The sequence below is a fragment of the Aythya marila genome (genome assembly GCF_965140915.1).
Source record: "Aythya marila genome assembly, chromosome: 13".
Taxonomy (NCBI): domain Eukaryota; kingdom Metazoa; phylum Chordata; class Aves; order Anseriformes; family Anatidae; genus Aythya; species Aythya marila.
The window spans coordinates 3026290-3042490 of record NC_139054.1 but is presented as its reverse complement, the minus strand read 5'-3'; the positions used below and the strand labels follow the sequence as shown (position 1 = coordinate 3042490).

The 16201-nt window shown below is 36.8% G+C and overlaps 1 protein-coding gene across 6 annotated transcripts in view; it reads right to left on the bottom strand.

Annotated features, from left to right (window-relative positions):
- The window catches only part of DACH2 (dachshund family transcription factor 2), a 282601-nt gene that overhangs the window by 86596 nt on the left and 179804 nt on the right, over positions 1–16201 (bottom strand). For all 6 annotated transcript variants that reach the window (XM_082770531.1, XM_082770532.1, XM_082770533.1 and 3 more), the window contains one exon: positions 5585–5716. In XM_082770531.1, coding sequence (XP_082626657.1) covers positions 5585–5716 — 132 coding nt within the window. The remainder of the gene's footprint in view (positions 1–5584; positions 5717–16201) is intronic.

The following is a 16201-nucleotide window of genomic DNA, read 5'->3' as shown; positions in this document are numbered from 1 at the left end:
GCAGTCAAGGATTAAAAAATCTGTTCTCTGGTCTTGTCATTTTTACTCTTACAATAAAATAACAGCCTCGGCATCCTGCTTTTTAGAATAAAAGACCTACCTCTTTTGACTTTTCAAGCACTTGAAAATTTTAAAAGAGGAAAACTAAAAAAATGCTGACCGTGTAATAGCTGGGTATTCATGGTGGGTGGAGAACATGAAAGGTTACAATATGGATCTGTGCCTACGCGTTTCTTTTCAACTTGAGCAGCATCCTCCTGCTTCTGCTAACTCGGCAATCATACAGCTGACAGATTTCTGGGTTTTCTAAATAATGCATGGGATTTTCTTTTAACATGTCAGTGCAAAAGTATCAATTCTGCCCCTGTGTCGTTTGTGATGCTGATTTTCCTTGACAGCATTCCATTAAACCAATGAGTTTTTTCCCTCCTGATGGTTCCTTAAATATTCCTCTGAGTGATGTATTTGTGGTTTTTTAAACAGATTGTGAAGGATGTTTGCATTTATGAGAAAACTGCATGGCAGGTACTGAAGGGAAAAAGGATAAAAAGATAACACTTTTTTTTTTCTATGAAGAGTTTTTTCTCTGATCTTCATATGCCAAAAGCTAGGGTGTTTTTCCTTTCCTTTCTGCCTAACTTAGCTCCTTGTCTGAAAATTAAGCAACAACACTCTACATACAGAATAACATTTTGACTTCCTAAGGAAATACCGCTGAAACACTTAGTACTGTTTGATATCTCTCTTGGGAAAGCAAAACACATTTATTAAATCATGCATGTTAACTCCAAAAGCCAACAGAAGGAAACAACTGCTTTATTCTTTGCATTGAGGTTTTGTACAAACACATACTGTCACGGATTACTTTGCACCGATCCTTCTTTGCTTATGCCACTGGGTAACAGTGTTGAAGGATGTTCAGGTAATATCACAAATACTGTACTTTGCAATCTCTCTTTCATATTACTGTTCTACCGCACACTTGTACAAATTACCTGTGACCATGATATTAAAAAAAAAAAAAAAGAGCCCTGCTCTGATTTCAAGTTTCAAATTTCTCCAGGCAATTACGTGCTCATTTCCAGAATCCACTTCACCTAATATTAGTACTTCATGATGATGAAACAGATGATCTTTATAAACACTTTTGTGCAACCGGACAGGTTTTGTTTTGTTCATCTTATTTCTGTAGAACAACAATATTGATCGCGTGGCTGGGCTTTGAGCAATCTGCAGACATATCCAGCATACCTGGCTTCAGCTGCCAGCTTCGGACTCTTGATCTCACTCATTTTCCAAAGAGGAATACGAAAGCCACACCACTCCGGCATGTATTATCAAGCAGGCTTCACAGCACGACTTGCCTTAGCTATGGCAATCCCCTGGCCTCAAGGCAGTCTCCAGCTGCGCCGTGAGTGCCATCAGCAGACTGTCTCACCTCTGAGGACTTACACGGAGTAACCAAAAAAAGAGGAACGGGATTATAAATGAGTTATGGCCACCGGGAATTTGAGATTTCAGAGGGAATCTTCAAATCTTCCAGAGACCTGGCTACTTCCACGTCCCCAACTACAGGGCCCTCTCAGTTCAGCTTTTTTTCACAGAGTCTACATGGAGACAGAGAGAGACACCCAGCCATGAGGAACAGCTACCACAGATCAGCTGGACTGCGGGGCCACAGAACCTACAGTGACGGATTAAACATGAGATTGTTTCAGCTGCCTGAAGTTTGTTTCAACACTTCATATGATGAGTAGGAAGGTGCAAAAAATCTCTCTCTTCTGAAGAGAGAGGGGAAGGAGGACATTAATGTTCAAATGTCTAACAAGGTTCTTCCCAGCCCTGAACTAATGAATTAGTTCAAATAAAAAAAACAAGGAAACGTATTATTTTCAAGGTACATTTTTTCATAGTTTCTGTGTTGTATCTTGCAGCGCTTTTTTGTTTGTTTGTTTTGTTTTAGATCACTTATTTGCAGTACTAACCTCCAGTAATCAGTAATCAAGATTACTGCAATATCAGAAAAGGAGGTAGGACCTGATGGCAAAATCATACCAGATGGACTAGAAGCAAAAATGTAGCACATTTACTCCGCACTTCTTTAGACACTCTTCTAAGATCCAGTTCCACACCTGTATCTGCCAGAGCGCAATACAATATCTGAAGGATTGTAGTCAGTGAACCTGAGTTAGAGTTCAGATTTTAAATTGATAGCTTGAATTCTGGTTTCAGATACAGAAAATCTTTTTTCAGATACAGAAAATATCCATCATATGCACACAAAGAGAGAATGAAACTGCCAAGTGACATTCTAGGCATTATTAAAGAAACACATTCAAGATGATCTCATACTGACTTCAACAGATACAGATGGGGATTGAAATGAATATGACAAGAAGTTCTCACCACTTTTTGATTATACTAATGACCTGTATACAATGACACACTTCTGAAATATCAGGCAATGAAGTTTCAGTACTTATTACTAAACAATTAGATTGTTTATCAAAAAAAAAAAAAACAAAACAAAACAAAACACTGGCAAAACAGACTATTCCACTCATCTATCAGACTATTGGAAAGAGGAGGTAGGCACACACCCTGAAGTGAAATATTTAGCGCTGCTTTATCTTACTCTCTCCAAAGGAAGTCAATGTGTAACTTTGAGGTAAAAAAAAAAAAAAAACAAAAATCTTTACAGTTGCTTTTTAAAGTAAACCCACAACCCCTGAAGTCTTTGTTACAGTAAAAAGAAAAAAAAAAAAAAAAAGGCAAAGCAAAGGTACCCTGCTCTGTATAACTATATTTCTGATTTGACAGCTACAATTATAATCATTCAGACATCTATTTCCCACAAACTCTCCACAACCATAACCTTTAGTGATTAATTATAAAGTTCCAGGAGCAACAGTACACAGACTAATTTCCTAAAACAATAAAAGACAGAATTTCTCATTTGGAGCTAAATGAAACACGAACAGGTTGTTATTCATGCTGAAATCTAGATGCAGAGTCATGTTGCAGCCATTACAGAAGCTATTAAACACAACCTCAAATCAAAGAAACTGTAGGTCTCTCTCCTAAAATAAAATGTTTTCCTCACTTATGAGGCTTCTGACTCCTTTGTTCTGTTTCTTTTTGCCTCTTCTTAGTAACAAAAATTTCAAAATTCAATTTTCTTTCTCATTCTGCATTCCCATTTTGTTTTTAATAGTCATTTAAACTGTAACAGTCTAGAGCAAAACAAACATTTGGTAAAGCTTTCATGCACACAGAATTACCAGGCTGTTCTCTTCACAATGAATCAAAGTTTTGAAGTGTATATCAACTTCTAAACACAATGCCGACTCTCTTCAGGTCCTACCTTATTCTCCAACGAGTTTCTACAGTGAATATTTGGTAATTCCTCAGTTATTTTGTACAGTGAAATAAGATGATTTTAGTTAAGCTGTACATCTATTTATTTATGGTTTTCCTTTTTGACAAGTCCTGCTGTACATGCTTAGTGTAAATCTTTTTTTAAAAAAAAAAACACCTTCCGAAGAAAGAGATAAACTAAGCATCATAAAATACATCCTACTGCATTGCAGATAATAAAAAATGGGAAAATGATAATAAGTATATTAGTAGTAGTCCTTTTTGTTAAGGACTTATTTCTTCTCCTGCAAGCAATATTGGGACTTGATCCAGAGAATCTGCTCTTGGTAGTTTTACTGAATTAGGCAATGAAAAAGGTAAAGAATGGGAAAAGATCTTTACATAACTGATATCATATCTATATCCTTGGGTCCCAGTGTAACTTCAGTTAAAGTCAGTGGGAATTTTTCCAAATATTTAAATTGGTATTGAGTCAGTTCTGTAACTCATTGAATTGCTAAACTGCAGAGAACTTCAATTTAATATTCATGCTCTTGGTGTATTTTAGAAAGGCTGGCATGATACTCCCCATAAAACCTGTCAATGTACCTAAAATAATATTATTACTGTACTGCAGACTCTCACCATAATAAGAAAACAAATTTTGCCATAACAGAAAACACACCAAAAACCATGAACATTGAAATTCGCGAGCTTTGTACAGCAGCTTTAAAAAACCTTCATACTAATTCTGCATCTTTTCCATTTGAAGCCTCCTTGCTTTTCGGTAGGAATTTTATCTTCTTCAGTTATAATTCTTAGCATTCAGTGAAACTTCATAATTCCTTTTGAACTATACACAAACTACAAGAGTAATAAGAACTAAATATGCTTTTTCAGTGTTATTTTTCTGAATTCAATATGCACTAATTGATTAGGGTCTGAGAGGTGAATAAGAAATACGTATTCTACATAATAGAAAGCTGGGGAAGGGTTTAATGCATGAATTAGAAGCCAGATTTCTTCAATACAGATGAGTACACAAAATTAGCAAAAGGCAATACCACTTTTGGAAAGACTGCTTTGTGCATAATTTGTCATGAATTCAAAGTTATTCCTTTAGAAAATGAGTCTAAGACCTCCCAGCTGCTGCTTTATTGGTCTAATAAATTACCATTTTGATGGTACAATGCATATACACTATACACCATCCAACCAAGCAAACTGTTCGAGTGCCTTCGTCTTTAGAGACACATGTGTGATTTCAGATATGTGTGAATGCCGATGGGAGATCTGAATGCAATGAGGGATCAGACAATGCCTCTGTTGTTGAATCGGTAATGAAAACAAAGAATGTGTGCAAGTTTCCAAAATACAAAGAGTGTTTTGTAGAATTGTTTGTGTCAAAAAGAGCAAGTCCAGCTGAACCTGCCCTTATTGTAATAGGTATCCAGCAGCTTCCTGACACAAAACAGCTCTATCTTATTCAAGGTTCTCTACACTATCCAAGTAAAATCTCTTCTATTCACCTGAAAAGGACATGAGAGTAAAAAAGAAAATACCCTCTTCAAAAGATCCCTTTCTGACTTAAACTTTGAACCTTATTCTTGTGGAGCTGGGCCTCAGGGAGCATAGTTCAAGTCCAAGCTAATATTTCTAACAGCATAGACTGAACTTGTGTTTGGTGTCAGCGCCTTCTTTCCAAGGTCACTCAAGCCAGGTAGGCCGTAACAAATGTTTATCATGACTCCTTCATAGCTGTAGCTGCAAATATCCATTCAAGGAAAGAACAAAATGCAGAAAAGCCAGAAAGCTCATAATTTAGCATTTCCTACTTCACCTTCCTCCAGTGAACTGTGGTGACTCACACTCAACTCCAACAACCTGATATTTTGGAAACTTTCCATAATTTACAGGAAAACACTAGACTCAACTGTATTATTGCCAAAAGAGAAACATTTTGTTACTACAAATATACTCAGAGAATGGTTTAAAATGCCTGTATCCTTACCTAGCAATCTCTCGCCACTATTGTTTCAAAAAACTAATGAAGATGGCTGTTAGGAGGAAAATTGGAGGAATAGGAGCAGTGATTTTGATTTGATACTGGCAGAGGAAAGTTTACAAAATAAAAGAACACAAGAATTTGAGATAGATTTTGATTTTGTTTCCAATGGATAAGAACAGGTTAGACCTCCCTACAGTTCACGTGCACAGGATTACTTACCTGCATTAGAGTTGAGTTCTTCATTTTCTGATTCTGTTCCATTTTGACTTCCACTTCCATGGAGGCTATTCATTGCCATTAGTTTCATTTTCTGTAACTTCATAGCTTCTGCCATGGCAGCTGCTGTCAGTCCTGGAAAAATAAGAATAAATAAAATGCAGTATACCATGATACAAGAAAAAGAACAAGACAATTCCTTTCATTAAGTCACAATTTCAATACAGATTCTTATTCTATAGTGTTATCGTGAACATTATTTTCAAGTCATTTGTGTTTCTCTTTCTTTTTTCACATGTATAGTGTAAAGAAATATTTATTTAATGTTATTCCTTTTGATTATACTTTTAAGTATCATTTCCTGTCACTTTGATCACTTTGTCACTTTGATCACTGTCTGTTTGACTTAGCTGATAAAAATTTCCAAGTATACTAGTAAGATACAGAGTTTCTTAATTTCAACAGCTGGAAGCCAATTAATGTGGAAAAAAATCGATGTTGTACTATTCTATACAAAAATATTTCTCTGAAGTTTTTTGATTCAGATTAGTATTATTGCTACTAGAAAATACGACACTGGAAATGCTACAAAAGTACAATATAGGTAATTACAAACCCAATCCCACCTTAAAGAGACCATTAGCAACACCACAAATATACAGAATTAATAGGGGTAGTGGTAGGAGATTTTCAAGTGACTAAAAACCAATTAACTTCCAATAGTAAAAGAGAAGGAGTACAGTTAGGTTATAGGCTACCATCATCATTACCATGTAATTGTTTTTCTTCTTCTTTTTTTTTTTTTTAATTTAGATTTCCCCATATCTTTATTTCATGACAGTAAACTTTTCAAATTTCATCATTTTGAATTGGTCAGTTAAGAGATCAAATGTTCTTCCAGACAGTATCAAATTACTTTTAGTCTGGGCAAGATGTCCCTGAAAATCTGTTATCTGAAGATCATCTGTCCCACAGAAAAATACAGGGGAAAAAGACATGTAACCCCCAAAGATCTTTACAAGTATAATTGTTTATTCATTCAGTTATGGATTAAACGGGTTTTACTATCTTCCTCTCAGTAAATAATGACTTGCTTTTTCATTTCCTACAAAGGAAGCTAAATGCTTCGTATCAGCTATCTTGTAATTGACTGTGCGATAGGTCCACAAACACACTGAATTGCATTTACCAAAAAACATAATTTTTTTGGTTGGTAGTGCATGTTGTATTTACCCAAGGACATATATATCAAACCAGAATTAAATAATCTGCTATTTATGAAAAGTATTGCTCAGACATTAGATACTGATTAAAGTGAACTAATAATTTTCATATCCTCGACCGCCACACATCCATAAATGAAAATATTTTATTTTAAAAGCTACTATGAATTTGACATTTAGATTAGCTGTGCTGCTGCTATAATAGGCTTCACAAAAGTTCTCATTATTTTAATATGACTTAAGTGAGCAAGCAATCAAGACTCCAAATGCATGGGGGGGAGGTGTATGTATCATCATACATGGCTACAGCAATCCTGTAAACTTCAGTGAAGATGTCCCTCATTAATATCAGTACGTTGGAGATGATAGGTTATGAGATGGAAGTAATACAAGCCATCCAGTCCTGTCCTCCTCCTTCTATCTCAGCTAAGAGTCTCCACATTCACACTCATAACCTGAAGTTGCACACTCCTGTAATCCAAAAGCCCTAGTGCCAGATCTGATACATGTAAGTATTACCTACACTACCTATGCATTCATTTCACTGTTTGATCACTGATACATTCAAAATTATATTGATTTCATTTCTAGTATGCACTACCTACAAACATACAAAAGCAGAGTCCAGAAAACGTCAACAATTTCGTTTCCTAGATCATTTGAGCCCTCACTTCATGCAGAGAATTGCCATACCTGAACAGTATTCACTTTTTTCTTTAAAAATATTTTTTTTTGAACACCCTTTGAAGTTCTTTTGCAAATGCTACAGGATTCTTATCAGGCAAGTATCAAACCCTGATGTTTAAACTTCTGTTTTTACAAATTCTCTGATGGACACCATTTACATTTAATCCATCAAAGAAATAATACATCTTAAATGATAAAACTATTGACACTTTCAGAAGAAGATGAAATAGTCTATAAGCTTTTCCACCTTTTTTCTAGTGAAAGGAAGTGGGATGGATCTTTGAGTGGTTTTTGAATTATTTTCAGGAAGTTCAGGAAACAAGTATCATTACAAGTCTTCTGACAAATTTACAGTTTTCAGGATTTCAAGGAGCCTGCACTACTTGCATGCCCTACCTGTACTTTTGCTCCTTATCCCAATTCCAAGTTTTGAGGTACAGCCATTACCAAAGCATTTTCAGAACTTATACCCACTCACAGCCTGGTTTCTTTTCACTTTATACTTCTAATCCATTTGCAAAGAATTCACATTTATTTTAAAGGTTACAATAATAAAGAGTATGAACTTAGATTTTTTTTTATTGTAACATTTTATCATTAATATGTGATATATATCCACACACAAATGAACCAACAGTGCAGTAAATATTTTCATCTGGGTCAGTATTTATACAGATTCTCAAAACTGTAAGTCACAAAACTCTACTTAATTTAAATATAGAAGTGAATACATAAACTATTCATAAGGACATAAACAGGGAACACAAAGTGATTTCAGGCCTTTAATACAGTGTCCAGTGAAAAGATATGGCAAAAAAATTATCCAGGGCCCTGTAGAAAAAGAAATTTCTTCTGAACATTTGCATCAGAAGCATAATGAAGACAGAAAGGGTAGTGAGGAACAAACGGAAAGGAATAAACACATTCCCAAAATCACCACAACGCTGCCTGCAGAAATTAAAAGTAATTATTGTCAGGCATTTTTGAGCTCCCTATCCAGACACAGCTGCCATAAGGACAAAAGCCAAAAAACAGTGATGTCTCAGAAATCTATGCTGTGCCATCTGCCACACCAAAGTCACTCTACTTCAGCATTAAAAGTTTAAAGAGTAAAGCGCAGTCCTAATGTACAGAGCATGACAGCCTGAAGATCCCAAGCAGGTGGGCATACAGTTAAAGCAGATATGGGTAATACTATCTCTAAGCTCGGTATCAGAAAAGTCTTTACACTACCATTCATTGTTCCCCAGTCTGTGTCATTTTGTGTTTGAATTGTGATATAGTAAAAGCCCCAGAATCTTACCGTATGAGGCACTAAAAGCACTGTACTAATTCTTCAACATTTCTGAAAGCTAATAAAACTGAGACTAAAGCAAATGGTTTCAGCAGTAAGGATGTACTACTGATTGAAAGGATGGAAGAAAACGTACAGCAAATCACCCATTGGCATAATCTTCAATTAAGACGACTGCTGAGACTAACGTTACTGAAGCTGCTATGTAATTTAACTATTAATAAAACCCCTTTCTATAATTGACTCAGCTCCTGCTAGCTGTGGCAGAGAGGGTTATTCTTCAACCGACTTATCTAAGGATCTACAAAGAACTGAAGAATCATTTCCATCCTGTTGGATGAATCATTATCAGCAGCAGAATCTCACTTAGAGTACCTCACTTTGAAAAATGGACCTGGAAACTGCTGCAATGTATACATCTATCCCTCTACTTTCACCTAAAAAAAGGATCACTACGAAAACTGACATGCTGGATTACATACTTCAAAGATTTCAGTTTTTTCTCTCCATTTACACTTGAAATTTCTCTTCCTTTAGCTGTCTTCTCCCAGCTGTGATCAATCACTAAACACCCAGGAAATAAACTGTGTACCACTTATTGTCAAATACATACAGCTCCTACAATGCTAACAAAAAATAATAAAAAACCAACAACAAACACGAGTCTCACCGCAGTTGCAATGATTTGTTTTCAAACTTCCAGCAACCACGTGGCTCTAGAGCTGCTCCTGCCAGCAGTGGCCCGCAGCCTGCCCACTGCCTTGGCCAAAGGGCAGCGGCTCCTTGAGGAGCTGGTGGGGATCTCAGAGACATCACCGCTGCTGCAGACATCTCAGAGCCACGTTCCTGGGTCAGCTCTCTATATATGAATCTTGATTACAACTGCATAACAGATTGTGATGGTGTGTGCTCAGGTACACCTGCATCGTGCATATGGCAAAACAACCAACTGCCATTAGTAATCTTCAGTCTGTAATTTCGGTTTTGTCAGGACACACTGTACTCTCCCTTTGACAAGTCTGCATAACTCTGCAGTACAACACATGAATTTAGCCCTGAAATAACCCTTCAAGGACATGCAAACCAGCAGAGTTTATGCTCTGGCTGCAATGAAGGAAGACTGCAATTGCATTCTGAGCTGGACTCGCTTTAGACAGCCTCTGCTCCTGAAGAGTGACTTCTTGGGCACTGAGGGCATGCAGACCACAGGGGTTTCTCCATCCCTTCTCTGCATCCTATTAAAGCTAGTGGTTAATTGTTTACTCAAATACACAGGCACAAAGACTACTGAGGCTTATTCCTCCGTGAAGTCTCTGGAATTATTCTAGCAAAACCTCATTTTTCCTGCATGGCCTGAAGATCACAACTGCAAGGTCTTTTGCAGCCTTCCCCCGAGGCCAGCGTCCCGGTGCAGGGCAGCGCTGATCTCGGCCACACTCCTAGCACTGGGGGACAAGGGGACAGCGTCTCATGCCCTGAGTCAGCAGCACAATTTACCGATTAGCAAACATTTTCCTGCAGACATAAGAAACCAAAACTCAATTACATTCCTGCACTGATGTACCCAGGGTATCCTTCTTGTAAGTGAATCCTCCATGTTTAACTTACGTCCAGTCATTGAAAATTAGATTTTGGCGGTAAACACAAGGACTCGGAGCATTTTAACACGACCCTGGGTATCTGCTAATCTTGTACTCTAGCTACAAGATTTTCAGTCTATTTTTCAGTTCCCTAATTAGTTAGACGGTGCCCCTCCTTCATATTAGTTTGAAAGCTTTTCTGTCAAAACTGTGAACAAGTAAATTAACTAAAGGAGAACTATGAGTAATCAAATCTTGAGGTTTGCAATTAATTAAATGAAACGGTGAGTCAATGAACTGAAGAATGGTCTTATATTAAAACAAAACATTTAATTAAATTAACAGTCAACACACTGCAATTAATAATATCCAAAAGAAAAAATGAAAACCAGTTTAGCCTTGCCATATTATTTCCGTCTAACAGTCAAGCATTGTGCATCAGCTTGTTTGTTATTTGCATTCAAAGCTGCTATGGGTCAAATATGATGTGCTAAAACAGAAATAATGAAACATCTGGTAGTATGAAATGTTAATGTGAGATACCATATTGCAAACAGTGAAAACAATTTTGAAACATCCAATAAATTAGGCCTTTGAAGACTGAAAAGGATATGCTTTCTTTTCCACTTTCTTCAACAGGAAAATTAATAAACACATATAATGTACTTTACATTTTCAAAATGCTGGCACGAATTTACTAATTAATTTGAACATTCATATTAGAAAATAGAGGCTTCTCTATAGCTGAAATTAATTATTCTTAGTTAGTGATTACAAGAGGTAAAATGCAGCTACTAACACAAATGGCTGTTAAATCTGCCTTGAATAAGAACGTCAAAATGACCACTGTGTTAGGGCAGACTGGAGTCAGGTCCAAGCACACAAGTCTTCTTATGGCAGATTTTTTCCATTTCTGTAAACCGACTCAACAAGAAACTGTAGGAAGGTTTTAGCTCTAGCACACTGCTCTGTTTTCAATAGCTGTTCAAAGATATCCTGGCTACCATTTCAGATAGGTCATAATAATCCATCAATGTGAAACATTTGAGAGACTGTAAAGAAAGAACTTAGTGAGTAATTGGCCACTGCGGGCACAGGATGGGATTTCAGCATAAGCACTGCAGTGCAAAGCTTTATCATGGGCTAAGTTGTGTGACTATTCACCCTAGGCCCTGGGAGGGCACTTTGGAGACCAGACCCAAATCCACGCTACAACCATTTGACATTGCCAAGCTGAAATGTAGTCAACAGCCAAGAAACATATTACAGCAGTTGAGTCTCTCTCATCTATTCTGATACCTGCAAGCCTGTTGTTATGCTACAACAATATTTTAAAAATGTTTCTCTCTCTTATTTTGTAACAAAAAAGCCATGACAAACTACAGGAAAAATGATTTTTTGAGTAGAAAATTTAAAAGCAGTTATACAGAATATGCTGTTAGGTGCTCCAAGTGAAAAAGAAAATTAAGACTAATATTCTAAACCCATTCAGTTAATGAAACTTCAGAGAATATTGAAGATCATCCTCAGCAAAACATTTCAGACAACAGTGAAGATTTTTGACTGGCCTAATTTTTAAATTCAGACCATAAAGAAACTATGCTATGGCAAAAGAACATTACTGAGAGGAAAAAAAACCACACACACAATGCAAATATTATGCATATTTTTCAGGAATTATTCTTTCACATTCAGGCTCAGTGAATTTGCTTCTGCAATGAACTGTTACACAGGTTTTACTTGAGAGACATTATTCTTTGCCTCTGTGCAGCCCCTGCCTCTCCTCTACAGAGCTTCCACTTCTGCAGTGGATAGGTAGGGACAGACCTACCAACAGCTCTCTTAATCAAACAGCCATGTTTGATTCACCAACAGGTCAACTGATTCTCTATCACTAACCAGTTATGCTGGGTAAAAGATAGTATGTGATAATGTAATTTAAATACTTTGCCAAATGCTAAGGGGATCAGAGTTAGGGGTTGTACAAATGTTTAAGGTTTTTGGTGGCTTGATTTTGCAATCCTGATAATTTTTGATTAACACTTTGTGCTTGCTCGCCTTATTTTAATTCTAAAATATAACCTCAGGTATAAATTCATGAGTATAAACAAGATTAAAACCTGTACACACCAAAATGCCCCTACCACTCTAATGGAATGATCCAAATGGTTGTCGAATTTCACACATGTTTTGCAAACAGTCCTGAAACTTAGAAATTTGGGTGTTCACTTTAAAATATAGTTTGCTCACCAGATGTTTTCATCCCAGGTCTGTAACAATCATGTGCCAATCCATTCAAAATTTTCATTCCAGCTCACTCATTTTCCCACAAAAGCAGTCACTGCCTCCGTTCTTTAGCATTCTCACCATAATTTCAACCTGCATAACTCCTTACAAAACTTACACTCCCTGATACCCATCTAAAAGATGGGAAACATTTTTAACATGAACATCTTCAGTGTCTCCTTACCTGAGATATTCATAATGATCAAGGATATGAAACATATGATGACCAAGGACCTGTCAGTTAGCTTTTCTAAACCCAAGGGACTCAGTTTGAAATATATACAAACATTAATTCCACATTATGGTTATGTGTGGTAATGTTCATAATGCCCAAACCTACATGAACACAACCATTTATGTTCAATACCTGTATATACTGCATATTTTACTGATGGCTTCATATCCTAAAAGGTAGCCTGTACCTCAAGACAAACCAAACTGCATCTCACATTATTGGAGGGAAACAGAAAAATCAGATCTAAAAAGAGCACTGAGAGGGATACATTATTTTTTTCCTTCATTCTAACAGCATGTCTCATGAGAATTGATTAATTTCGTGACATTTTCTGCTCTTTTTTACAATCTATGCCATGAGAATGATTTGTCAAGACTATTAGGCGTAATACTTTTAGTGTGCTGCACTACTGTGACCTTTACCTTCTTCTATATATTTGATTGACTGACCATCCCACTTTGATCTACAGGTTGCAGAACAAGTAAAAATACATGGGACAGATACATCAGCCACTGAATTATTGTTGAAAAGATAATGATCACATTATACAGGTAATGTGTATGCTCTTCTGTGAATAGTTAATGCAATTTTAGTGATGTCATTTATAATTTTCAGCATGAAATGAAAACTCTTTCATTGTATACGTGGTATACTTAAAAACTGTGTTTTCATACATAAAAAGAGTGACAAATCCAAGCACCAGAACTTAGATTTCGGTCAGGAGAAGACAAATTACACTAATGCTCATAATCATCCAAATTCTGACACTACCACTCTATGCTTTTCTTAACGCTGCCATAGACGAAAAAGTACAATTCCCTGAGATGAACACTTGAAAAATTAAAAAGGCCTTACAACCTGCACAGCAGGAATGCACCAGTAACTTCAGTAATTCTTTTGGTATGAAGAGAAATACAGATGGTGGCATGCACCGGCATCTGGACATTGCAGTACACTGTCACCTTGTGATATGCCGGATGACCAGTGTCGGATCTGTTTGGTTCAAATTCAGAACAATTCAGACTGCCCAACAGTGTGGAAAGCTCATGCACAAACTCCAGGAAAACAGTGTGGAAAGCTCCAGGGTACATAAACAGGTCTTAAGGACCACCTTCTTGTGGGCTTCAGAGCTCACTGAATTTCCCTTTGATTGAAGGACTCAGGTATCCATTTTAGAATACATTTGGGTTCACAAGAACCTAAAATAGTCATAAATAAGTTCCATCACAATAGCCCTCATGCTCACCAAAAGTTACATATTCTCTAACTTCACTATCCTCATTGAAGTCCATCATGGCACACACACTGCTGTCTGAAATTAGAACTAACTGTTAATAATTTTTTTTCTCCACCTTTATTCCTTTCCTCTTAAATCAATTTCTGTGGGTTTAAAGCACCTCTCCATAAGTGATAATGTTGGGGAAATTGCTGAAGTTTTTGGAGGTCCTTTCGGTTAAGTACCAAAATGTCTGAAAGCTTATCAGGAGTTGGCATAAATCTCTGGAGTTTGTAAAATTAATTGGGTTGGAAGGTCTTCTGAGAATAAGGATGTCTTTGTGAGTGATTTCAAGCTACTTCCTACTTGCAACTGCAAAATATTATACAAATATATATTTTTTTCAATCAGATGGCACAGCTCAGCTATGTCCCAGCTGTCTCAAATCATGATTAAAAAACTAGATATTTTAAGTGAATACCGAGTTCCATAAATTCATTGTATTTCATCAGTGTTTCTGATGAAATATATTGTCAAGGTTCCTTCTTCTCAGAATTGTTGTTAGAAACTGGATTGTTAAAACATTCCATCTGGTTGCCACTGTTCACTTCAGCTGGACAAGCCTGACCAACATAAGGGCTTTTGAGAATTGTACTGTGCAGACCCCTTATGCAACCCTTCCTAGAAGATGAAGTGTTATAGAGGAGGAATGGTACTCCAACCTCTCCTTAGTTGTTTGCACTGAACTGAAGCCAAGCAATTATTAATTTCACATTTTCACTGGCCAAGCTACGAACAGCAGCAGTGAGCTCCCTGTTTATTTAAGATGGCAACACCACCACAGAAACTTTGCTCGCAAATGAACAATAAAAACACTGCGACAATAAACTGTTCTCTACTATGGTTGGGTTGGCACTGGCAGGAAAGACAACATTTCATACTCAAACTCAGACTAGCTTAAATTGGAAGCACCGACAAAATATTCAAAGATACAACTCTGTCTTCTTCATAGGAATCACAATCCCCCAATGCTGCAGCAATCCATCTGTAATCAACTTAAAACCAGCGGGATTACTTGCAAACATTACCGAAATCACTGGATACAGACCATCAGCTGGGCTGACAACTTGTGCCAGTTCATATTGCAAAATTTATGCTTAGTTCTTCTACTTAAATAACTTTGTAGAATCATTCCCTATATACTATTTGTTTCATATAAGCAATTTTTCCAAGACCTCTGCCAGAGCAGGAACAGAATGCCATGGTAAAACAGCTACCACTGCTCTTCCTTAAGGCTGAGACATTTGTAGCCATTTCATAAAACGTGCAAAAATATTGTGCTCATTTGAAGCACTAACCTAAGCAATGAGAAGAGGGAGCCCATGCTCCACCTCAAAGACACAAGGCTCAAAAGCAGCATCACTTAAGAATAAAAAAAAAATGTGAAATATTCTTCTAAGACTCACTTTCCAGTTCTGGCTGTTGAATAAAAGTGAAATGTTAGTACTTTATGACCATTTGAAATACCAAAGCTTATTCCCAGTGAAAAATGGTTTTGGATGGTATCTAGACTAGTAAAGCAATAATGTCTCTGGCAAGAAAGGAAAAGAATCCAGTGAAAATTCAGGAAATTAGTGACCCAGGCTCCAAGCAGCTCTCCAGCTTTAAGGTAGAATCTACCACATTCACAATTACTATTGATTTGACAGAGAACATAGAGCAGAAATGTTACTGAAACTTTCTGGGAATGGATGATTCATTATTTTTCCAGCTAATTTTTCCATTAATTGTTTGATCTAAAATAAAGTAACACGTGAGGGAGCGCAGAGTAGACTGAAGACTCCACCTGCAATTACTTTATCATCTCTTTCTCCATGCACTTTTGACATAACGAAGCCTGACTTTATTTATTTTTATTTTTTTAATTCAGGGAGTGGACAAAAGCATCCATCCCAAACAGTTACAACTCAATGCTTCACACAGTCAGCAGGAATTTTTTGTCACCAATGTCACGTTCTGTCAGTGATGATTGTAAGCTGGCTTCTGTGGTGAGTTTGCATTAGTGGCTTGCCATGGCATATACATTTTGGTTAGTAAAC